This window comes from Tauraco erythrolophus, chromosome 11 (genome assembly GCF_009769465.1).
Source record: "Tauraco erythrolophus isolate bTauEry1 chromosome 11, bTauEry1.pri, whole genome shotgun sequence".
NCBI lineage: Eukaryota > Metazoa > Chordata > Aves > Musophagiformes > Musophagidae > Tauraco > Tauraco erythrolophus.
In genome coordinates, this window is record NC_141475.1 from 1,779,191 (window position 1) to 1,803,716 (window position 24,526).

A 24,526-nucleotide genomic window follows, 5' to 3' on the forward strand; every position below is an offset into this window, starting at 1 on the left:
AGCTGAAGGATGGGGAAACTGAGGCAGGCGCTGGCTACTCTCTCGCCCAGTGCCGTATGGTCCTGCTGTAAGCTCGGAGCCTCATCCTGCATCACCACCTCCGGGTGCTGCAAGGCTGGACACCCCCAGCGTGTCCGGCAGGGAAGGGGTGCGGGTGGCTCAGGCTGAGGAAATGGGAGAGACCTGGCTGGGCTCCCACTCTCCTCCTCCCGCAGCCCCACCTCCCCAGTCCCGCTTAACTCCCTGCCAGCCCAACCGTGGGGCCACCATTCCCGTCCCCATCCCTGTCCCCAACCATGCTCCGGTTGCTGCTGCTCTGCGGGGCCCTGGGCTGCGGAGCGGAGCGGGCGGGTAAGGCACGGCCACGGCGGCGGTGGGGTTGGAGACATTTGGGGTTGGCACTGGGGGCACACACACAGGACTTACGGGGAGGGGACGGGGTGGTGGGTGACATCTGGCATCTCTCGCAGCCCCGCTTGCCTTCACCATGCTGCAATGGACCCGCATCTCCAAAGGCAGCTCCGTCTTGTGGGGGAATGCCAGCCTGGACGGGCAGCTCAGCCATCTCCTGGAGGAGCGTAATGTCACCCAGGTGCTGCCTCTGGAGCCCCCGGACGTGTGGGCCAGGCGGCAGCGGGAGGTGGTCACCTACCTGGACTACTTCAGTGGGCTGGTGAAGCTCTTCTGCAAGGAGAGGCCCATCAACTGTGAGTGGTACCCGGGGAGGGGGCACAGGGATGAGGATGCATGACCCAGTGGGGGGACGGGTCCTACTGGGGTGCAAGAGCCCCCCCTGCACTGCCTGGGCACAGGGACGGCTCTCTGGGAACAGCTGGGCAAAGGGACAGGGACATGGCCATGGGTGAAACCACGCTCCAGGCAAAAGGAGCCCTTCTGCGGAGCTGGGAATTCCTTACCCGGAGCCCACCCTGGGAACAGGAGGATGCCCAGCTTCCCACTGCCCCTTGGGAAAAGGGCTGGGAGATGCAGCCTGGGGGGACAGGGAGGTGTAGGCACCCCACCTGCACCTCGCCTGCATCCTGCACCCTTGCCTGCATCCCACCTGCACCCTGCCTGCATCCTGCACCCTTGCCTGCATCCCACCTGCACCCTGCCTGCATCCTGCACCCCTGCCTGCATCCCACCTGCACCCTGCCTGCATCCTGCACCCCTGCCTGCATCCTGCACCCTTGCCTGCATCCCACCTTCATCCTGCACCCTTGCCTGCATCCCACCTGCACCCTGCCTGCATCCTGCACCCCTGCCTGCATCCTGCACCCCTGCCTGCATCCTGCACCCTTGCCTGCATCCCACCTTCATCCTGCACCCTTGCCTGCATCCCACCTGCACCCTGCCTGCATCCTGCACCCCTGCCTGCATCCCACCTTCATCCTGCACCCTTGCCTGCATCCCACCTGCACCCTGCCTGCATCCTGCACCCCTGCCTGCATCCCACCTGCACCCTGCCTGCATCCCACCTGCACCCTGCCTGCATTCCACACCCCACCTGCACCCTGCAGCCTTCACAGGAGGCGCGGGACGCTGCCAGCGATGGTTTCGCGTTCCCGCCTGCGTTGCTCCGCCATTCCGGTCCAAGGTGTCTTTTCCCTTCGTTTTCTTTGCTACCCCCAAGCCAGTTTTGCCCCAGTTCTGTGTTTCTTTACCTGGCCCTCGGGGGGCACTTTCTCACCACCCCCCACCCTCCCGTGCCCTGTTCTTCCGCCAGAGCGACGAGTCGCTCGCTCTGCGCCGAAAAAACCTCCCGGCTCCATAAAACCCAAGCTGTGCCGCACACAGATAAAAAGAAGAGAAAAGTCATCACGGCTGCAGCTAATTCGAGAAAAAATGAAGCTTTTTTGGGGGGCACGAGGCTGAGGCCTTGCAAACTCAGGGCATGGCTTGGCGCTGACCCCGACCCCCTCCCTCGGTCCCCGCAGACACCCAGACCCTGTGCTGCCACCTGGGCTGCCGCCTCTTCCCCAACGGCACGGCCCACAGCTTCTACGAGGTGACCCTCAACGGGACGGCTTTCCTCAGCTTCCACGTCCCCAATGCCACCTGGCAGCGACGCTGGCCCGGTGCGGACCCGGTGGCCGCCTTCGCCGAGAGGGAGCTGATGAAGTACCCGCTGACCACCCAGGACCTCCAGTATTTCCTCAACACCACCTGCGTTGGCATCCTGCGGGCTCAGAGCCCTTGGACAGGTCTGTGCCAGGGCTGGGCAAGGGGAGGGAAAGGGTGGCATGGTGGAGATGACCCCAGTTGTCACCTCCACCCCTCTCGCCTCTTGCAGGGAAACGGAGCAGCCGGTCGCACACCCCGCTGGTGCTGGGCTTGATCCTGGGGACCCTCACCTTGCTGGGCATGGCCGTGGGGATCTTCTTGTGCACGGGAAGGAGCTGGTAGCGGAGCTGGCAGCTGGCCCACGTCACCCCGAGGAGGCAGGGGATGGACCCTATGCCACCCGTGGAGGCAGGGGACGGATCCTGCATCACCCCGCGGAGGCAGGGACTGAGCCTGTGCTCTGCCAGGGCTGTATCCTGCCCTGGCACCACAGGCTTTGCTCCCGAAGGACGCCGGTGGCTTCCCTGCCCGCTCCTGGCTGGGTTGACCCCCTGCACCCAGCAGCAGCACCCTGCCCCGGGGACGGTCCCCACGCCGGGCTGGCACGGTGCACTGGGACTTAGCACAGAAACACGCTTGGCATGGATGGAACAAATGGGGAAGAAGGGTGGGATGGGAGGAGAAATAGCCAAGAAAGGGTTAAAGGGTGGCATCGAACCCCCCATTTATCCCTGTTCCAGTGGGGATAAATGCCAGGGAGGGGGGATGTCGTGCCTTGGTGGCACTGCTTCCAGATGTCCCCCAATAAAACTGCTCTCACCCGGCGTCTCGTTGCTCTCCTTTCCCACCAGCAGCGCCCAGCTGGGGCGGCAGGGCCCTCCCAGTGGCCACAGTTGCCAGTACTGGGTGGGCTGGCCGGTGTTGCCAGCCCTTGCGCGGGACCCCGAGCCGTGCAGCGAGTTTGCACGGCCTCTGGAGAGGGGCTGGTGGGGTCAGCACGTCCTGAACTCGTCTCAATCTGCCCCTTTCACTCAATTAAGTGATTTTATTTTATTTTTTCCCCAATGGCCACGTGGCGACGCTTCCTTTATTTTTAATTTCCTCATCTTTGGATGAGAGGGCAAGCAGGGGCAGCTGGAGCAGGACAGGTTTTTTCCAGCAGATCGATGTGTTCACCACTGTCCCAGAAAGATGCTGCCCACAGGGATACGGGGATGCACTGGGGACCCCGAGGTGAGAAACTGCTCCCCAAGGACCAGCTAAAGAAACACGGAGCTGTAGGACTGGCACCGTACGCCGAAATTCTCCGCTTCGTTTTCCTTTTCCGCTAAAAATCCCCGCTTTGACTGTTCAGACTTTGGTTATATTAGTAATAAATTCTTGGCTGTGTTTCCCTTTCGCCCAGAGCAAGATTTTGAGCGTGGTGTCCACCCCCCTCCTCGTGTTCCTCTCCACTGCCCCGTGGGCAAGAAGGGCTGGGGATGAGCCAGGAGCTGGCTCGGGCCACCAGAAAAGGGGACAACACGAGGAGCTTTCCTGGATTAACTTCCAGCTCCTTTCTTTCTAAACACTTAAAAAAAAAAAAAATCCCAAAAAAAGGATGGGCTTTGGGGGAGATGAGAAAAGAGATGCAGGGCAGAAAGGGGATGGGAAGATGACATAGAGGTCATCCATAACGAGGGATGGAAGAGAAGGAGGTCTCCAAAGACCACATCTCATCACCCTGGCTGTGGGCCACCCCTCTGAGCAGCCCCAGGGCAGAGGGGCCGGGGCGATCTCCACCCTTCAGCGGGCTCGTTCGCGAAAGGGAAGTGTCAGCCAAGAAGCCAGAGGATCCAAAACAACGAGGCTGAGGCACGTGGACGTCCTCACTTGGCCTCCGAAGAAGCCGAGCGTGGTGTGACCCCACCACGGGCATCAGGGGGACACGAGGCTGATGCTGTAGGTCCAACATGGTACGTTTGCCCCTCAACGAAGGGATAAAACCCACTTGTAGCCACATTCCAGAGGGGAGAAACCGTTGCGTTCCCGCTCCGCTTGGGTCTTCCGACTCGGGGCGTCTCGGCCACCTGCACGTGGAGGCAGATGTTGCACTGTGGTCCCAGGATCTTCGTGTTTCCCCAGGGCCAAGCCTCATGCCGAGTCTCCTGGGGCTGGTCAGCTCCTTGCTCCCCGTGCGAGAGCGATGCTCCGAGACTGGGACACGGGCTGGCAGCAGGGACGGCACCCGGGAGAGATCCAGGCTGGAGAAAGCGGGGAGGTCTGGAACAACAGGGCTTGTTTTTGCTTTTTTGCTTCTGAAATGCGTCATCTTTTGGACAGATGAGGAAGTCTCTGCTTTAAAACGCTCTTGGAAAAGCCTTTTTCCTGCCCCCGGGCCCTCTGTGTGTGTCGGTCGCAGCAGGGGAGCGCTCCAGAAAGGAGCCAACTTCACCGCTGTCCTGCTGAGCCTCCACCAGTGATTGCATGTGGATGGGGCAGCACCAGCAGAGGGGATACCCCCGAAAACACCCAATCCCGAAAAACAGCCTCATCCCAAATCATGTCCGTGGGCAACACGCCCAAAGCTGCCACCCCCGCCCTCCCAGGGCCACCTCCCTGGTAGGGACCAGCACCTGACGTGGGCACGATGGCCAAGAGCAGAGGGGTTGTGGCAATAGCATCCACCTCCCTGCCCTGCACATTGTAGCCCCAAAACAACTCAGCCCCACCCCAAAACCCCCAAAATATCTCATCTCCATCCCCAAACCCCCAGACTTCCTCATCATGAGGCCACCAACGCTTGGTGGCCACTTGTTGTTGGTGGCCTTGGTTGTTGGTGGCCTTGGTTGTTGGCCACTGGGGACATGTGGCCCAGCTCTCTCCCCACCACCGCTCCAACACATACCATCTCTCCAGCAGCTGGTAGCCACATCCATGGCCAATCCTCTCCCAAATTTGGCTGCTCCTCCGCCCTTGATCACAGCTCGGGCCAGGCACCAACACTTAACCACGTATCCTGTCAACCCAGGATTGATTTTAATTTGCTCCTCGTCTTTTTGGTTGGTGGTTTGTTTTTTTTTTTCCTTGCTTTCTGCAAGAGGGTGAACCAACCCGCACACAGACCTTTGGAGGCTTCAACCCAGCATCTTCCCCCCAAAGCAAACCCCTCTGGTCACCCCCATGGATCAACATGCGAGGCTCCGCGTTCCCGGCGCCGCCTGGTTTCCGTCACTCAGCTCCGCTATCGCCGGTTTGGATAAGGGGTGAGATAAGACGCCCAACCTTGAACGTTGTTCCAGTTGAGTAAGACGATGCCGATGTGCTACGAAGCGGTTTTCCCGTGTCCACATCCCACGGGTGCTTCCGATGGGCTGGAAGCACCACCCATCCCTCCGCTGCCTTTCGGACATCAGCTCCTGCATCAAGGTCGGCATGTCCGGCCGGGTCCTTCGGGAGCTTCCAGCAGCTCACACGGCATCGTTGGCTCCGTACTCCGGCTGGCAGCCACGGGGCAAAGGGCTGGATGGCTCCAGGAGCTGCCTGAAAACAGCGGTGGGCTCCTGCGCCTGCTCAGATGGGGATGGAGAAGGCAGCAGCTGGGAAAAAAAAAATTGGGGTGATGGTATCAGTGTTCATCATGAAAATGGGTAGCACCAGATTCGAGTCTCCGGGGCCAGGATTATCCTTGTAAACACCCCTTACGCACTCGGAGCCTGTGCTGGGGTCGGCATCGCTTTTCTGGACCAAACAAGCTCCGTTCTTCTCGATTTCCCCCCAGGTCCCAGCATCAGAGCCCCAGATGTTCTCGTTTCTGGCATTGCCCAGTTTCAAACATCTTTTTATAACCCTGGGGGCCGCAGTGGGGCAAAGGGATTTGCAACACGCGCAGCCTCCGGCCAGCCCTCCCGGAGACAGGAATGCTTTGATTTTGTTGGGGTTTTTTTGGGCAACATAGTTTTGGGGGTGGAGGCTGGATCTGCTTCCCAGCAGCCTCCTGCTGCTGGACAAGAACAGGCAGGTCCCTGGAAACATTTAATGGCAGAGGAAAGGGCTGTGCTGGTGAGTCCCTCCTTGTAGGGCGTATGGGTGCCCAGGACCCATCACTGCCCTCTTCCCTTTCCTCTCACCTCCCAGGTCAACGTGCCTGACCGAGCTGGAGGAAACAGGAGGAGAAAGCTGGCTGCTGGCCACAGTCAACACGGAGCAGGGCTACGTGGCAGTCAGGATGGAGGGAGGCCACCAGTCCCACCCATCACACCTCCCACTCTGCCCAACTGGGCTGACCCCTCCCTGGGGAACTCTTGGGTCTGAGCAAGCCATGCCTTGCAAGATGCTCCACCTTCAGCAGCAGGAGCATCCCATGGTCACTGGCTTGACACCACGGGAGCAGCGACGGGGGCTGCCATCCTGATACCACATTAATGATTCCAGCGAGGAATTGTTGCTTCACCTTCTCTGCCAGGTCCCCACCACCAAGGTCCTGTATTGAGGACCATTGCAAAGGTGCCTTCAGGAGAGCAGTCTTCTCCTGGCATCAGTCGCTTCTGCCCTCTTATCTCTGCTGCCTGTCTCTCAGAAACAGGGAAGTTTATCTATAGATAAGCACTTTAAAATAACAAGTTATTTGGGAAAAAAACCACCAAGCCCGCCTGCACTGTACTTGCAGAGAGGTTTCCATGGAGAACAAATTGTTTGGGAACACTTTCACCCCCTGCCTGGACTCGAGGAGGAGGGGGGATGCTCCATGCAAGCAGTGCCACTTGCCGTGGTGAGAAACAAGACCACAGTGGCCCTCTGCGTGGCTGAAACCATCGGGAACAAACCACCCCCTTGGGCCACTCTGCTCCCCAGGACCCACCTACCTAATGCTGAAGCGCCTGTGCGTGGGTCCAGAAGTTCAACATCCAAAGCAGTGTGGGCAGCAGGGCGAGGGAGGGGATTCTGCCCCTCTGCTCTGCTCTCCTGAGACCCCCCTGCAGTGCTGTGTTCAGCTCTGGGGTCCCCAACACAAGAAGGACATGGAGCTGCTGGAGCGGGTCCAGAGGAGGCCACGGAGATGATGCGAGGGCTGGAGCACCTCTGCTATGGAGACAGGCTGAGAGAGTTGGGGCTGTTCAGCCTGGAGAAGAGAAGGCTCCGGGGAGACCTTCCAGCACCTTCCAGTGCCTAAAGGGGCTACAGGAAAGCTGGAAAGGGGCTTTGGACAAGGGTGTGTAGTGACAGGACACGGGGCAATGGCTTTGAACTGAAAGAGGGGAGATTTCCATTAGATCTAAGAGATTTTTTCCAACACAGTGGTTTGGGTTGAAAGGGACCTTCAAGATCATCCAGTTCCAACCCCCCCTGCCATGGGCAGGGACACCCTCCACTACACCAGGTTGCCCAAAGCCTCATCCAGCCTGGCCGTGAACACTTCCAGGGATGGGGCAGCCACAGCTTCTCTGGGCAACCTGTTCCAGTGCCTCACCACCCTCTGAGTGAAAAATTTCTTCCTCAGATCTAACGGAAATCTCCCCTCTTTCAGTTTAAAGCCATTGCCCCATGTCCTGTCACCAACACCCTTGTCCAAAGCCCCTCTCCAGCTTTCTTGGAGGCTCCCAGCCATTCACTTCAGAAATAAATCAGGATCCTGTTTTAGCCGGGCAAGGACCCTGTGCTTGTTTGAACGTCCCCTTTTCCAAACAGCAAGGACTTCTAGAAGCGTTTGTCAAGGACGAGTGTTTTGCTAGATGAAGTGGACAACATGCCTGGATCTAAACCCTCAACAATCCTTGACTTGTGCAAGGATTTAGGGTAAAAGGGGACCAGGAAAGTAGTGTGATTTTTTTTAATTTGATAACAGCAGCGTTGCTTAGAAGGGGCTGGAAATTACGACCGCGTTACAGCACTCCCAGCTCAGAGGTTCTCACCTTCAAGATGCTTGCTTGGTCCCAAACCAAGAAGAGGCCATGTGAAGACCCAAGCCTCCTAAGAAGCATTTATATGAGATAAAGGAGTCCATACGTGCTACGACTCACTCACACCAGCTAAACGCTACTGAAATGGGGGACACAGAATGTCACAGACACCCAACACCTTCCATGTCCCCCTGCCCAGACACCAAAGTGGGAAGGTGGAGGATCCCAGCTCCGCACACACGTCGCAGCAGGGGGGAAAAGGCTGATGGAAGGAAGCAGGGCGGCTTGGTGGGATTTGGGGCTTTCTTCTCTGGTTTTCTTTTCACCCTGGTGAAAGCTGGGGCTTTGCAGCTATTGTTGCTGTTCTACCGGCCTCTCGGAGGAGTACGGACCCACAATGAAAAGGAAAAATAAACCAAAACCCAACCCAAAAACCACAGGAAGGAAAAGAATCAGCAGGGAAAGGAAAAGCAGCGACAGGAACCAGTATTCATGCCCGAAACAAACGCACTGCCTGCTGCGAGGGGCGCGGGTCGGGAAGGTCACACCGCGGCCGAACTCTCTCCCGTGCAGAAGTTGAGATTCCGGTGTGAAATCCCAGATTTTGGGGTTTATTGCTACAGGTGAGCACTGGCAGCACGGTCGTGCACCGGTAGAACAGGACAGCAAACGGACCCTCGAGGGACTGAGCCAACGGGAACCAGCCCCACGCGCGGGGATAGCGGAAGGAGAATTTCTTTGGAAATCTGAGGTTCCTTCAACATCTAAGCTAAGGGGGGAAGGGGGAGCTGCCCACAGACACCTGGAAAGAGCTGGTCATCAAATGGGTAGACACTGGGGCAGCAGCCTCAGCTGAGATTAACAGCTTACACTGATGAATTTTGAGGAAGAGGAGCAGCGAGACCAAGGGTTTCGTGTTCTGGGTGTCTCGCCCCCCTCTCTCAGCTATTCCCGACGCCTCCGCTTCACTCTGCCAAGGTAAATCTACGTAGGATCCAACAGGAAACCTTCCCGGTGCCGCTGCTTCCGCTGGAGTTGAAGGGTTGGGTGGGACGTTGCTCACCCAAGGGCAGCACACGAGGGGTGGGCCAGAGCCGCTCTCCACCTCTCCGAGCTCAGATCTGAGCTACTTCAAAGTTCACAACATAGAAAAAAAAACCCCAACCAACCAACAAAAACCAAACCCCAAAAAACTACCTTGAGTCTCCTGCTGCTTCCCAGCAAACGTTTCCGTGCGGAAAACACCGATCCCATCCACTTCCCAGGCAGGGCATGAGGTACAAGGCAGCAGCTGGAAGGATCCCACTCCAGAGGGAAGGAGCAGAACACCATCCTACCCGAACGACTGACTCATTTCTCCTGCTGCCTACATCCCCGTCGCCGCGAAGCACGAGGCTGGCACAAGCACCGCCGAGAAACTGTTCAGCTACTGCTCCTGAAGAACACATGGAGATGAGAGTCTCCGATGGGGATGCTTAAAGCAGCAAAGTCTTCCCAAAAGAGACCAGAGCAGCACAGGTACCCCTCTGCCAGGCTACCACGTCCTCGGATCAATTAAAGCAGCTCCAGAGCTTTTTGCTGGGATTAGTGGTGGTAGTTTCGCCCTTCACAGCAGCTCCCAGCTCGGATCTCCGAAGGGACCGTTCCTTCAGTCCTGTGACTTGCAGCTGCACCAGGGGAAGGGCTGCTGAAACACAGAACCAGGGAGTTTTTGCCATTCCAACTCAAACATCTTTATTTCTGCGCCGTTAGCTTCACCCGTCCTCACAGAGGACAGAGTGCAGGAGCTAAGTGGACTTTTCCAGACAAGCTGTTCGTTACATTTGGAGGGTGGGGGGGGCAACGAGGAAGAACCAAGAACATGAGGACCCATTCCTGTTATTTTTCCAAAAATCCCACCGTAAAAGCCTGAGCTAATTTGAATTTAAATTTGAAGTCACCATTGCTAAGCCATTGTGACTCCAAATTTAAAACCAAGTGTTAACTTTTAGGACAAGAGGACTACTTGGTGGTTAAGAGAGTCCACAGGAGCCTTAAAAAAAACTCTTTTTCCTGCTTTTCTAACCATATGTGGGGCCTAACCTATTCCATAAAGGCTCTCCTGCCAGTCCACTCCCAACACTGTCTCTATTCCTACCCCAGAAACACAGATCCTGAAGCAATACCACACTCTGGATTCCGAGGGGAAAAGGAGGAAGGGCTGGGATTGAAAAACACCCAAACAAACCCAAACCAACAGAAACTCGGAAGAGACTGACACAAAGGACGTAAAAAGCAGGAGAAGCTACGAAAATACGTTGAGATGGTCAAGAAAAGTCACATCAAAATATATTTAAAAAACCCCAGAAATTCCAACCTGCGTGGAATTTAAAACTCCTTTCCTCAATTTTTTTTTTTTTTTTTCCTGCTCGAGGAGTCTCTTTGTTGTTCCAGGACGTGGAACATGATAGGCAGCACCAGTTATGTCCTGAAAAGCGTAGAATTTCCTCCAACTCATCCGAGCACTTCCACAATTTACAAAGAAAAAATTATATATAGCTCAACAATTGCCCCACCCTCCCTCTTTTTCCATTCTACAGCGGGCAGGAGAAAAGACCGCAAACAAATCGGACTCTTCATTTTCAATTAAGTCCAAATTTTTCCAGCCATCAATATCCCTGCAATCCGTTGTACACCTTCTGCACCGACCCTTGTTTCAACAGCTGCTTGAGACCTGCAAGAGAAACCAAAGTGTTATTGCACGGCACAAACGGGAGGAAGACTCTGCTGCCGTTGCTCCTGCATCCAATGATAGGACAAGGGGAAATGGATCTAAGCTGGAACACAGGAGGTTCCACTTAAACATGAGGAAGAACTTCTTCCCAGTAAGGGGAACACAACACTGGAACAGGCTGCCCAGAGAGGTTGTGGAGCCTCCTTCTCTGGAGATGTTCCAAACCCGCCTGGATGCGTTCTTGTGTGATCTGATCTAGGTGGTCCTGCTCCAGCAGGGGGATTGGACTAGGTGATCCTTTGAGGTCCCTTCTGATCCCTGACATTCTGGGATTCTGTGATTCACACATCGGGCTCGCAGGCCCCGTGGCACCAGTCTCTCAAGGCTGAGCCCAAGCACCTGAATAATGCAAACACCAGTACTCGAAGAGCATCATCTGAAAATAAAAAATAATTTAAAAAAAAGGCAAAAATCCTCCCAGACTCAGTGGTGTGACAGCTTTACTCCTGCTCCCTCAGCACTCCTACAAGGAGAAACAGGACTGAGGTTGGTGATGCCATCCGTACCAGCACTTTCACGCGACCTCGGGACCACACGAGGCCAGTACATCCAGGGAGAAAGTCTCCCCTGATACAAACTCCAAGCCCAGAGCACCACCCTGAGATCCTCACAGCTCTCTAAGGGATAAAGCTGACTCCCAGAGCTGCTTTGCTATTGAAGTGGAGAACAATTTTCATAGAATCATAGAATGGTTTGGGTTGGAAGGGACCTCAAAGATCATCCAGTTCCAACCCCCCTGCCATGGACAGGGACACCCTCCACTACACCAGGTTGCCCAAAGCCTCATCCAACCTGGCCTTGAACACTTCCAGGGATGGGGCAGCCACAGCTTCTCTGGGCAACCTGTGCCAGTAGCCTCACCACCCTCAGAGGTAAGAATTTCTTTCTTATATCTAACCTAACTCTGCCCTCGATTTAGGTTAGATATAAGAATATATCTTGGGTTAGATATAAGAATATATTTTACCATCTTCTGTGAAACTGCAGCAACAAACAGCTTGCTGAGTATTTCCAGAGCCTAAATTCATCAGGCTCATCTCCCCAGGCTCCCTCTCCAGCCCAGGAGAAGTCTACCAGCAGCTCAGAAGGGCTACGTTTGAGTCCTCCTGGACTTGCCAGCTACAGAAACCCACGTGAGTGATTAGAGAGCAGAGATTTTCACACTGGTCCGTGGTGATCTGGGACACTGCCCTCCACTAGATGCAGCCTCTGAAGTAAAAGAAGCAAACTTCTTCTCTGTGGGCTTCAGTATCCTGCTGAAGGCCTGAAAATCTTCAGGTTTTTCTTTTTTTTTTGAAACCCACTGTTTCACAAAGGAGTCTCGATGACTTTACAAACACCATCATCCCCACTCCTGAAAGCCCATTCACAGAACATTTCCAAGAACTGACTGCTCTGAGATCCTACTGGTATCAAATGCTTCCCAGAGCAGGATAAGAGGAGCACAAGTCAGCCCTTACACAGCTCATCTACTGGGGTCAGGGTGTTCAGGGAAAGACTGGCAGGTCTTCACTGCTACTTAAAGGGCAACTCTGCACAAAACAGAGGAAGCAGACTGCTGAGAACGGATGTGGCACACTTTTTCCAGACATCATCAGAGGGGGACTCCCTCTTTAAAGTCAGCCTGGTCAAATGTTGCCACAACTCCCACTGCCCTGGCTATGGGGTCCCTGCTCTGACCAGCACCAGAAACCATCGAGCCCAAGCAGGAGCTGTCAGGACCCAAAACAGAGAGGAAAAAACTCCCCACACCATCAGTAACTTTCAAATAACAAAAAAAAATAAAGCTAAACTGCTCTAACTCTGTTGTTGGATGCCCCCAAAACAGGGGCACCAGGCTGCCTAGAAAATTCCACCGTGGTTGTCAACTTTAAGTGAGGTATACAGGCATGGAGAGGGAGGATCAGGAATTAAATCCACTGACTTCATGCCTGAAAGCTTGTTTGTTGTTGTTTTTTTTTTTTTTTTCCTCTACAAGTCCTTCTTCAGTAAATGCAGCTAAAAAAAAAAAAAAAAAAGTACATCTCCCTGCAAACCTTGTCCTGCTTGTCTATCCTTAAATCATTCCAGCTACAAATCCTTCTGTCCTTTAGGAGCAGTGACTGGATGCATAAGGGTCACAGTAGCCTTGTTAAAATACTGGAAAACTGTCCTGGAAGTAGTAACTGGAACCGAGGCGGCTCTCTGCCAGGCAAGAATTATTCACACCTCTTGCTTGCTCTCCTGAATTCTGCATTCCAAAACATCCTCAAAAGCAGGGAAAAGCGAGCCCCTGCACAGGAGCTGCTCATCGTTAAGGACAGGTCGCTCTCCAGGGAAGTGCAAGGCAAGTTCACTTCCCCTCCACAGCCAAAGGAGGCTCAAAGTTGCTTCCTGGCTGATGGGTAAGAGGATGTGCCCCCTGGATGGGTAGTTCTTTGAAAGGAAGGAGAAAGGTGAGCTCCAGGAATCCTGAAAAAAGCAGGATTAGCATCATTCCTGTACCTCGTTTCCTGCTAGCTAGCTCTAGGCAGCTGTCTGCTGGCCTGAAGAACGCCCTCATTAAAGCACACAGGATATTCCAACACGTTATCTGACATTGAATCAGGAATTCCAGCCAGGAATCCTGCCTTGGGTGCTACTGCACCTCAGGTATTTTTGACTTGAGCCAAACTTGGGAGATTTTTCTGATGCCACCTGGCACTTTGTTGCCTGCTGTTGCTCTCTGGGCACTCCAGAGTTACAGCACGGGATCCAAAGCTCAAAAACGGATAAAAAAAACATGTGGCAGTAAAGATGAACATCAAACGGCCACCTCTGATCAATAGGTGACAAATTCCCTGATGTCACACTGGTGGGGATGAAAGCATATTATCTCTCTGACTCCAGAGCTTAGACTGGTCAGAGTGGAGCTGCTCTCAGAGCCAGAGTATCTTCTGAGCGCCCCAGGAGCTGCACATACAGTTAGCAGATAAGAAATTAGGATCCTTGCCAACAATAAGGAAAAAAAAAAGGGATGTTTTGAATTCTGAAGCCTACAGTCTTCCTTTGAATGTGTACACTGAACTGCTGCCACACCACATGAAGAGACCTATTCCCTCATAAAACTCCCTAAATCACTGGATGTTTGGAGATATTCTAGCACACAGAAATGCATCTGACTGCCTACCCAGTCACCTTCCCCTGGGAAGCAGGGAATTCTTTTAGGAGGGAGAGGAACACTTAAAGGCCCCATGCCTGAACACCCTCATGCTGGTTCCATCACCTCTCTGTTCCCAGGATATCCGTAAAGGTGTGCGAGCAATTTTGACAAACACAGAGGCTTCTGTCGCTGCTCTTTGCCCAGTCTCATTACAAACTGCCACCAGCAACAGCTGGAAAAACCTCACATCTGTCTGAGAGGTGCTGCTGCCTTCCAAAGCTTCGAGAAGGGCAGCAGAGCCCGGAATGAGACTTCACACTGGCACGGTCCCCGTGCTCCGCAGCCCTCGCTGGGCATGACACGCTTGCAACACGTGGGAAAGCACAGGGGTCAAAACACGACCCAGGTCCACTCAAAGCACAGATCTCACAGCCCACACGGCTGCAGAAAGAGCCACACAACATCAGGCAACCTTCCTTGGAGCTGCAGCTACCAACTGGGCTCCAGGAGGTAACCAGCACGGCGTTGTCAACTCAGCAGTAAGTGCCGTAGGGCTCGGAACAGCCCACCCAGGGCTTGGCTTCCCTCTACAAGCTTGAAGAGCCCAGGAAAGTGGTGCATTTGCCTCATTTCACGAGGACAGCTGCCAAAATAAACTAAGAGGGCACCTTCAGAAGAAGAAAGTATGATAGTCCTAACCAGCAGGAAGAAGTTCTGGGGATGGGGATTTTCTGAAGAGCTGCACTGGTACGTGCCAGGAACTTTTTTGCCCTGTAGCAGAGGATGTTCAGAGCAGCAGAACATACTGCAGAAGCTGCTGGAATTTCCAGCTAGGAGCACAGTATTTACCCTCCCATCAATTTGAGGATTTCTACATAGTTCATCGAGTTTCCATTTGAGCACTGAAGCTGAGAAGCAGATCTCTTCTCTACAAGACCCCTGCATGGCACCCTTCTGCCCTGTACACACACAAAGCACTTAGGGTAGACGTAGAAAAGACCAATCCTTCTCCTGGTGCTGCACGACACTCTTTATCCTTGACAGCAGAGGGATTTTTCACAAGTCTCACCTCCAGGAAAGTGGAAACAGAGGCTGGCAAACAGCTTGTGATCCCATTCCAACAAAGGCAAAGCAGAGGGAGGCTAAGCCCAGTGAGTCCTTCAGTTCAGACAGATGGCCAGCTACAGAACAAAGCACCTGCAAACTTGCCAAGGGCTACAGAACAAAGCACCTGCAAACTTGCCAAGGGCTACAGAACAAAGCACCTGCAAACTTGCAAGGGCTACAGAACAAAGGCTATTGCCAAGGGCTACATCCCAACCTAATCTGGCTCCCTACAACCGCAGCAGCCACGCTCCGCTTGCTTCAAAGGGCAACGGAAGTTAATCCCAGGGCACTGGCCAACTGTGTTATGTTGCACAGAGGGCACAGGGAAAGGAGAGTCCCTCCTGACCACTACAGGCCACTGGTTCAGTTGTGCCAACTTCTTATCAGCTTTGGTGAGAGGTCTGTGCAGCCCCCTGCCGTGACGGGGCCGTAAAACACGCACCTTCCCGCTGCTCGTTTGTCAGTTGCTCTTTGGGGAACTCCACATCAAATGTTATTATTAGTGAGCCTTTGATATTATTGTTGTCAAAATTTGGAAGACCTTCTCCTTTCTTCCAGAGTTTGGCCCCGGGTTTCGTAATTTTATCTCGAGCAACATGGACCTAGAGACAAGAGAAACGTCACATTACTAGTGTCCTGTGTGCACACCCCAACACCCTTTCCAACCCACTGAAAAGCTTCAGCTGATATTAATTCCTTGCCAAAGTGAGTGATATTCAAGGGGGCCACGCAGCATTACTGCCAGGACACGTGCCAGAACCAACTGTAGCTGCTGTGCCAGCCTGGAACGGGGAGACACACTGCACATCCCTTGTACAGGGCCTGTTTGGACTCCAGGAGAATTGGCCTGGAAGGCTCCAAGAAAGCTAAGCCCCAGCACAGGAGACCTGCAGTTAAATTCCACAGCAAGAAAGCAAACCCTTTGGCTCACCTTGTGCCCATCCAAGTGGGTGATATCCATTTCAAAGCCTGTAAGTGCCTCGACCAGCGAGATGGTGACATTTGTATACAAGTCATCTCCTCTTCTTTCAAAGACTGGGTGCCTGTGGAAATAAGAGACGTTGGAACTTTTCTTCTCCTTCCCCACAGGGGAAACAGGTCCTCAGGCTTCCTCCCCTCTCCTTGTGAGTTTGGAGGATTCACAAATCAGAGAGGAAGTGAAGAATGAACAAAATTTAGCTTCGTTTTCCTGTGTGAGATACGTCCTACTAATAACCTTTCTATTTTCAGGGCAATGAGTGGTGAGGCGTGTCAAGAAGTTGTGACTCACACGCCAATTTTCTTAGTAGCACGTTTCCTTACAAGAGGGAGATAGTATGCTTATGGAAAAAGGAGATATTCCATGTGATTCACGCAGCAGCTACTAATGTGTCCCAGAATTCAAGCCAAACGAGATAAAAGGGGAATTATCACAGCATCTTAACAGTGGTGAAGCCAGCTCCTCTGGCATCATCAGCATCCAACATCCTGCACAGCCCTCGGAACCAGACTCTTGGCTGCACTAACTCTGCTGAAGGGTAAGCTACGTGCTAGCCAAGTGGCCAACACTGGCTTGCAAGCTTCCTTCACGGTAACCAGAACGAGTGGTCCGAGTCAGTCACTTACTTTAAAACTTTTATTCGGAAACGCAAGTCACCTGGCTCCCCATCCACGTGGGGTTCACCTGTGGAAAAAGAAGGAAAAGCTCTGTTCAAAGCAGCTAATTAGCAACAACTGAAGAAACAAGCAGCAGATTAAACACAAAGGAGATGTGCAGCTCACATGTTAAAGGGAAAAACTAACTCGCTGATCTTTACATCATTAGAACCCTGCTTACGCACATTTTTGTAAAAAGCCCAGGACTTTTTGAGTATTGCCTCAGTTTCCTCCTATCTCTGCTGTTCTGAGACACTTGCCTGCATGTTAGTGACATCCTGTACTTGTTGAAGGACTTCATCTCCTTGGGCAGAGGGGATTCCCTCGCATACTCAAGCCTGGAACAGATGCTCCTACTCAAAAGTCATCTGAAACATCAGATTCAGAGCTGGGTGGGTTTTTTTTGTGGACTCCAGGACCAACAAAGGGAGTGGAAGTCAGAGGGTCATCCAGGCTTAGCAAAGAGTAGCTCCTGGATTTCGGCAGCATGGAGAGGACACAGCACTTCAAACCATGGGTGCTGATCAGTTACCAAAAGCAGGGCTTGGATGCTTTCACTGAGTCATGGAAAAGCAGCACATCAAAGCTGAGGAGCAGAGCAGCACCCATATACATACCTTCCCCAATGAAGGGATACTCCATACCATCCCTCACGCCTGGCTCTATCTCCACTTCAAGTGTTCGCTCCTCGTTCACAAGCCTGCGAAGGGGAAGAGGAAGTAAGCTCTAAGTTTTCAACCACAGGTGGTAGCTCCTTACTGGGGTAATGGGAACACCCCCCCAAGTTAACACTGCTCCTTCTCCTTGCTCTAAAACTAGAGAGTGAGTATTGCCTTTCTTGTGTGTTGATACTCATCTGGTAGAGAAGGCAACATCAAGCTCCTAAATGCACACTCAGCATCTGGATATGCGACTACAACGCAGTATTCCATGTCCCAGTTGATCCCAGCTGGAAACTGTGGGCTTCCCTGAGTTTGCTTATTCAGATTTACTTGTGGAACTTCCACTGTAGTATGCCTGTTCAAGGAATAAGAGGCTGAAAGAGCAAAATGGAGAGCTCTACATCTGATAGAGCTGGCCATCTCCACTGTAAGAATAAAGACTGGCTCCTTGGAAGTGAGAAACCCTGTGTCAAGTTTTTTCCTAAATTCCCCAGGTCCTACTGGTAGTACAGGCACTTTTCTCCATCTAGTGGCAGGTTTTGAATAAACATCCATGTAGCAATGAAGAGCTTAAAACTCACTTGACGTTGGGACATTCGTCACAAACAACTTCTTGAGTCATCTGGAAACGGCCAGGACCCAGCTGGGTGGTCCTCATCTCCTGCCGGCAATTGCATTTCCGTTTGCCCGGTGCCTGTCTTGCCACTGGCTTGTTCCTGACAACCTGCATGGAAGAGGAAGAGGGTGACACCAGCACTCTTGGCTCTCTACAAGGGTCTGGATTTCTCAAACAGCCTAAACAGAGTGGTGTGTTTGGTTTGTTTTTTTTTTAAAAAAAAATGCACTTTCTGCTGCCTCCACAGTAGCTCCACATGATCTTGGCAAAACATGACTGGTAAGTTTTCACCTTTCACCTCGTGCTGACCACGCATTAAATACCAAAATATCAGGAAAAACCCTGTCTCTGATACAACTAGTACCATTTTCTTACTCTTTCTAGCACATCTTTCTAAATAGGAAAGGTAACACTAGGATGACACACCTGACACCTCTGGTTACGACAGCTTGCTCGTTCCATCCAATGGGCAAAATTATTTTATTATTATTTATTACCCAGAGACTCACAACACAGACTCAATCAATGCAAGTTTTAACATGCAGAATAGCAAGGCTTATCAGCACCAGAAATATAGCTTGCTTAAACAGAAAAAAAGCTATATTTCTGCAGATTTCTGGCTTACATATTTGGCAAACGTGCAGTGGCCAGACCAGACATCTCAAACCCGAGAAGATACTGGAGAGACCGACAGGCAAGTGGTCAAACTTACTTCTACGAAGTTTCCTGAATACACCTCTTCCAGCGTGACCTCCAGGTCCACGATGATGTCGCTTCCTCGGGGAATGTTCCTGTCTTGTTGGCGAGGGTTACCTCCAAACATGAATCCAAAGTCCCCAAAGAAGCTGGAGTAAAGCACATCGATTAGTTCAGGGAGGCATTGGGATCGAACAAGGCTTTGCTGAAGAGAGACATCCGAGGCAGCAGCAACGTGCTGCTTGGTGGCTGCTTCTGGTCTCCTAGAGAACAGCCTCCTCGCAGCACAAAAGCACTGCAGTAAATCCAGATACTACTTGTTGCTCCTTGAGGACACAAGATAACGCCTTCGAACAAAGCAGGCACTTAGGAAGAGTTTTCTGTGCTCCAGAAAACAAGTTTTGGAGCAGGAGTTGAACACCAACACCTTACAACCTGACCAGTGCCTCAAGGAAGTCCTCTCCACACTGCACTGCTGCTCAGCTCCCACCACCAAGGTGCAAACTCTGAGTAGTGCCCCATCTCTAGCACTGCAGGTCAATGCTAGCAGGCTGGTTTTCAGTAGTTTGAGGACAAGGAGTGTGAGGAAAAAAAAACAAAACTCTAGCAGGTCTGCATGTTTTTCCTCAAAACAGACCAGCAGACTCTGCAAGTTCTCACCCAGAAGGATTACATGAGATGAGAAATTTCAGGAATTATTTCAGTAAATTTGTGCCTAGCAGAACCAAAGGAGCCTTAAACAAAGAGAAGATCAGGTTCTGCCTGAGTAACATGCAAATGTTTTCAGGTTTTACTGATCCAAATCCTACAGTTGCTCTGAAATGTAGTTGCATGGGGTCTGTGTGGTGGGCTTTCAGTGGCAGAGGAGAGGCTACAGGGGTGGCTCCTGCAAGAAGCTGCCAGAAGTTTCTCCAGCTCCAAGATGGAAAGCCCATCAGCGCCAGTGGGAGGTCCTCTGTGATAACATATTTAAGAAGGTAAAAAAAAAAACCCAAACTGCTGAGGAACCTGCAGCAGGTAAGTGGGATGTGAGAGAAACAACTCTGCAGGCACCAAGGTCAGTAAAGACAGAGCAGGTGGAGGTGAAGACCTGTGGCCATGGAGAACCCCACACTGGAGCAGGTGGCTGTGCCTGAAGAAGACTGTGACTCCATGGGAAGTCCACACTGGAGCAGTCTGTTGGTGAAGGAGTGCACCCTGTGGGAGGGATCCATGCTGGAGCAGGGGAGGAGTGTGAGGAAACCTCCGAGGAGGAGGCAGGAACATGTGATGAACCAACTGCAACCCCCATTTCCCATCCCCCTGCACCACTGCAAGGAGGAGGCAGAGAAATCAGGAGCAAAGCTTAGCCCAGGAAGAAAGGAGGGGTGGGGGGAAGGTGTTTTTACGGTTTTGGTTTTATTTCTCATTATCCTACTCTGATTTGACTGGTAACAAATTAAATTGATTTTTTCCCCCAGCCGAGACTGTTTTGCCCGTGACCATAACTGGTGGGTGATCCCTCCCTGTCCTTGTCTTGACCCTCAAGCCTTTACTTACATTTTCTCCTCCCCATCCTACCCTGGTGGGAGGAGTGAGCAAGCAGCCACCTGATGCTTGGTTGCCAGCTGGGTCTAAGTCACCACAAAGTCACCACAGCGTTACTTTGCAAGAGAAAAAGTGACCTCCAAAGCACACACGTGATCCAGGACAACAAGTTAAACATCAGTCACACGCTGGTGAACACAAGAATGTTCCTACACGTTCAATGCACCTGCAGCACCTTACAAGTCACCCATGTTGGTGACCCAGTTGGTGCCAAGTGAGTAAGAGTTGTCCATGTACACCCTTCCAGTACATAAAGGGGGCCTACAAGAAACCTGGAGAGGGACTTTTTACAAGGGTGTGTAGTGACAGGACACGGGGCAATGGATTTAAGCTGGAAGAGAGGAGATTTAGATTGGATATAAGGAAGAAATTTTTCACTCTGAGGGTGGTGAGGCACTGGCACAAGTTGCCCAGAGAAGCTGTGGCTGCCCCATCCCTGGAAGTGTTCAAGGCCAGGCTGGATGAGGCTTTGAGCAACCTGGTGTAGTGGAGGGTGTCCCTGCCCATGGCAGGGGGGGTTGGAACTAGATGATCTTTGAGGTCCCTTCCAACCCAAACCATTCTGTGATCCATGTGGAAAGACATCACTGGTTCCTACTCACTGCCCTTAGAGAAAGGACCAGTGCAAGAGAGACAACCAAAAACTGCACATGGGATATCCCTTGTAAATGTGTTCCTTCAAATTCTCAACTTTCACTCCAAATCAGTGCTTCCTGATTCGATAAAAGACCTTAGAACTCACCCACATCCAACGCATGCATGGACGTCCCAAAATTAAAGCTCCAACTACAGAACAGCCCTAAAAGTGGCAAAACCTCCTTACTGAGAAAAGATGTCTCCATGGGAGCTCTGGTGGCCATCCTTCAATCCCTCCTCACCATAGGCATCGTACTGCTTCCTCTTCTCCTCATCCGACAGCACCTGGAAAAAGGGAAGCAAACAGACCAGACATTCACTCCCGGCTGAACTGGGTTACTGGGACACAGCGCAGAGGACGCTCACCACTGCTCTTCTCTGGGGGCCAAGCAGCAAAGTTTTCTGTTACTGGTCAGAACTCGCTCGCTGCACTGGACTAGAAAAATTAAAGGGAATAATTCGAATCGGTAAGTTCGAATCATAATTCAGAATTATGGAAACCAGCCCGGAATTGTAACCAGTAATAAATGCAACGAGGAGAAAAATCAACAGTGACTTTAATAGCTTCATCCTGTAGATAAGAGTTCAAGTCTCCCTTTGTCACTTCAGATTCTGCATGGAAACACACATTTCCTGAAAAACTGAGACAAGCTTTCCATTTTGTGATCTGTTGGATCAAAATTCTGCCAGTAGAGTATACTGGTACTGGACTGGTGATACCACGAGCAATACGAAAAGAATTAAGAAGGCGAAATATTTGCCTTTCCATTGATTTTCTTCCTTTCTGCAGTCTTTGGGAGAACACTACAGTGAGGAGTTCTTGTTTGTTATGTTCAGCCTGGAGAAGACTCCTGGGAGACCTTCCAGCAGCCTTCCAGTACCTAAAGGGGTTACAGGAAAGCTGGAAAGGGGCTTTGGACAAGGGTGTGTAGTGACAGGACACGGGGTAATGGATTTAAACTGAAAGAGGGGAGATTTAGATTGGATATAAGGAAGAAATTTTTCACTCTGAGGATGGTGAGGCACTGGCACAGGTTGCCCAGAGAAGTTGTGGATGCCCCATCCCTGGAAGTGTTCAAGGCCAGGCTGGATGAGGCTTCGGGCAACCTGGTGTAGTGGAGGGTGTCCCTGCCCATGGCAGGGGGGTTGGAACTGGATGATCTTTGAGGTCCCTTCCAACCCAAACCGTTCCATGATTCTATGTCAGGTTGCCTTGAAAGGAAAGCAACCACCGTGGGTACGCTTAGAAAAACCCCACGGAAAACGCAGCTCCAAACCACTCGCAGACGACTGGCTATACATGGAGGAGTCTCAGCTCCCTCCTAGGGGGTCAGTCTCCCTTCTAACCCAAACATCTGTGTTCAGCCCATGCAGCTGCAGGGTGGAAATTACTTAAATGAAGGAGACTGAGTAGTTTAATTAACCTACTTTTCCCACACTTTCGCTGAAGACTTTGCTGTACACAGCTAACTGAACCCTGAGCAGCAGTGCTATTAAGAGAGGTTTGCTCCATGGCAAAAAGCACCCTGGTTTAGGTTCTAAGAGAACCAGAATTCGAGCTCCCTTTACGCCCAAACCGATCCAACACGCTGCACCTCGTGGCTAGTTTAGCAGAAGGATCTGCAAGCTGTACTGGCTAAACGGAGGGACAAAGACCTTGCAGGACATCAAAACGTTACTTCTTCCAAATTTATTTCAAAACCCATGGATGTCAGTGCTGGATTTCAATATTCCAACTCATCTCTATTCAGCAAGAAGCACAGGAAGACTTGAAAGGGAGGTTTCCTAGTTCCATTTCCGCCTGCAGCCAAGGAGAGCTCGTGGCATTCATGCTGTCCGTGTCAGCACTAGAACTTCACACTCTGTGTTGAACAACTTGGATGCTGCTGTGCTTCAGTGACACCCTGGGTAGGGGGAGGCAGACTCAGTCCCATATCGGACACAAAAATAACGTGGGGATTTTTTTCTGGCTAAAGAGGAATGCATTCGAGCTGCTTCTCTCCTCACTTCCTCATTCATTTTATATTTGTGTATCTGAAGAGCAGAGGAGCACCTGGGAGGAAAGCAGGGACAGCAGGACCCTTTCCTTCTGAAGCCCAGCTCCTCAAAGAGGACACAAACCTCCTACTCAACAGTCCGCCAGCGCAAGCAAGCTCCTGGTGGAACCATTTCTATGAATTCCTCCTGGTCAACACCATCTTCCTCAGGGCCCTCTGCTCCATGGGGGATGGCAAGAGCAGATGGAAGCCAACAGTGACAGAAGGGAGATAAAAAGGACAGAGAATGGGGAAGAAACAGATTCCATCAGGCTGCCTAAATTGTGTTAACGTGTATATATGTAGCAGAGAAAGTAGTCTTTGACTTGAAAGATTTGGCTGATGAAATAATTTATATAATGCACTGTGCTATTAGTGTCAGGCATCGTTTGTATGCTACTCTATTATCATGGGAATAACAGAAATCCTCATGGATATGGGACATAATGCTTTTTTTCCCCACCTTAATGCCCTCTAAAAGGCAAGTCAACCTCCTTTCCTCTCCTATCAGCTCAGGCTCACCCCCAGTAAGGCCCTACACGTGCACACACACGTTCCTGTGCCAACACTCCCAGCCGATGGGACTCTGCTGACAGATCTTTGGGGAAGAAATAAATACCAAACGGCTTTAACTTCCTGCCTTTGCTGTCTCCTGGCTAAGGGAACGAAAGCCTTTCCTTGCCCTCTGGCTAAAGCAGCTCTCTAATCAGCCTGACAGCCCCTCCACCTTTGTTTTTGACTCGGCAGAATGCCTGAAACTCAACATAGCAATGGGAGAGGTTCACAGGGTGCCCAGAGAAGCTGTGGCTGCCCCATCCCTGGAAGTGTTCAAGGCCAGGTTGGATGAGGCTTTGGGCAACCTGGTGTAGTGGAGGGTGTCCCTGCCCATGGCAGGGGGGTTGGAACTGGATGATCTTTGAGGTCCCTTCCAACCCAAACCATTCCATGATTCTAGGAGAGAAGGGTTTGCACCTTACAGAAAAGCCTTTACATCTCCAGAAGCCCTCCTTTCTCATTCCCCTGACCATTATGGGGTGAAGCCTCACGAGACGACTCGTTGCCAAGCTCAGTTTCACACTCCCAGCGTGTTTTCCAAGGAACCCCATCCACCCTTCAGTCTGGGCAGGGCCGGGAGGCCCTGAGGCTCTCCCAGTTCCTTCCAACGGGCCGCACGGCTCCCCCCTCTCCCCCCCAGGCCTCGCTACCCCGCGCAGGGCGGGGAACCCCCGGGCCTCACCTCATAGGCAGCCCCCAGATCCTGGAACTTCTCCTGCGCCTGCGGGTCGTCGGGGTTCCTGTCGGGATGGAGCTGGAGCGCCAGTTTCCGGTAGGCCTTCTTGATGTCCTTGATGGAGGCGCCGCGGGACACCCCCAGGATCTTGTAGAAATCCCTCCTGGCGGGGGGGACGGGAGAGAGAAACGGGGGGGGGGAGGGAAGGAGCGGGAAATCAGCGCCGCGGCCGCCCAGCGGGACGCTGAGCCCGGGCGGGGCGGGGGGACGCGGACCGGGACCGGCGCGGCGGACTCACCCGGCGGCGGTCTCGCCGCAGAGGCAGAGCAGCAGGAGGCAGAGGCGGCCGAGCCAGCCGGGGGCCATGGCGGGCGCCGGGCCGGGCCGGGCCTGCCGGGGAGACGGAGCGCAGGGCCCGCAGCGCCGCAGCCGCCCGCCCCGCCCACGCCGCGGCCACCAGCCAATAGGAGCGCGGCGCGGCGG

The 24,526-nt window shown here is 52.7% G+C and overlaps 2 protein-coding genes across 2 annotated transcripts; one reads left to right on the forward strand and one right to left on the reverse strand.

Annotated features, from left to right (window-relative positions):
• Positions 1 to 296: 296 nt before the first annotated feature.
• On the forward strand, positions 297 to 2,406 carry PROCR (protein C receptor). Its single transcript, XM_086618598.1, has 4 exons — positions 297 to 351; positions 471 to 707; positions 1,938 to 2,204; positions 2,294 to 2,406. Exons 1-4 carry the CDS (start codon positions 297 to 299, stop codon positions 2,404 to 2,406), a joined length of 672 nt encoding a protein of 223 aa, XP_086474724.1.
• Positions 2,407 to 9,679: 7,273 nt separating this feature from the next.
• On the reverse strand, positions 9,680 to 24,409 carry DNAJB11 (DnaJ heat shock protein family (Hsp40) member B11). Its single transcript, XM_086618235.1, has 10 exons — positions 24,342 to 24,409; positions 24,050 to 24,206; positions 20,964 to 21,061; positions 18,570 to 18,702; positions 17,823 to 17,965; positions 17,197 to 17,279; positions 16,550 to 16,607; positions 15,876 to 15,987; positions 15,387 to 15,546; positions 9,680 to 10,656 (listed from the first exon to the last, which is right to left on the reverse strand). Exons 1-10 carry the CDS (start codon positions 24,407 to 24,409, stop codon positions 10,592 to 10,594), a joined length of 1,077 nt encoding a protein of 358 aa, XP_086474361.1. The 3' UTR covers positions 9,680 to 10,591.
• Positions 24,410 to 24,526: the final 117 nt, after the last annotated feature.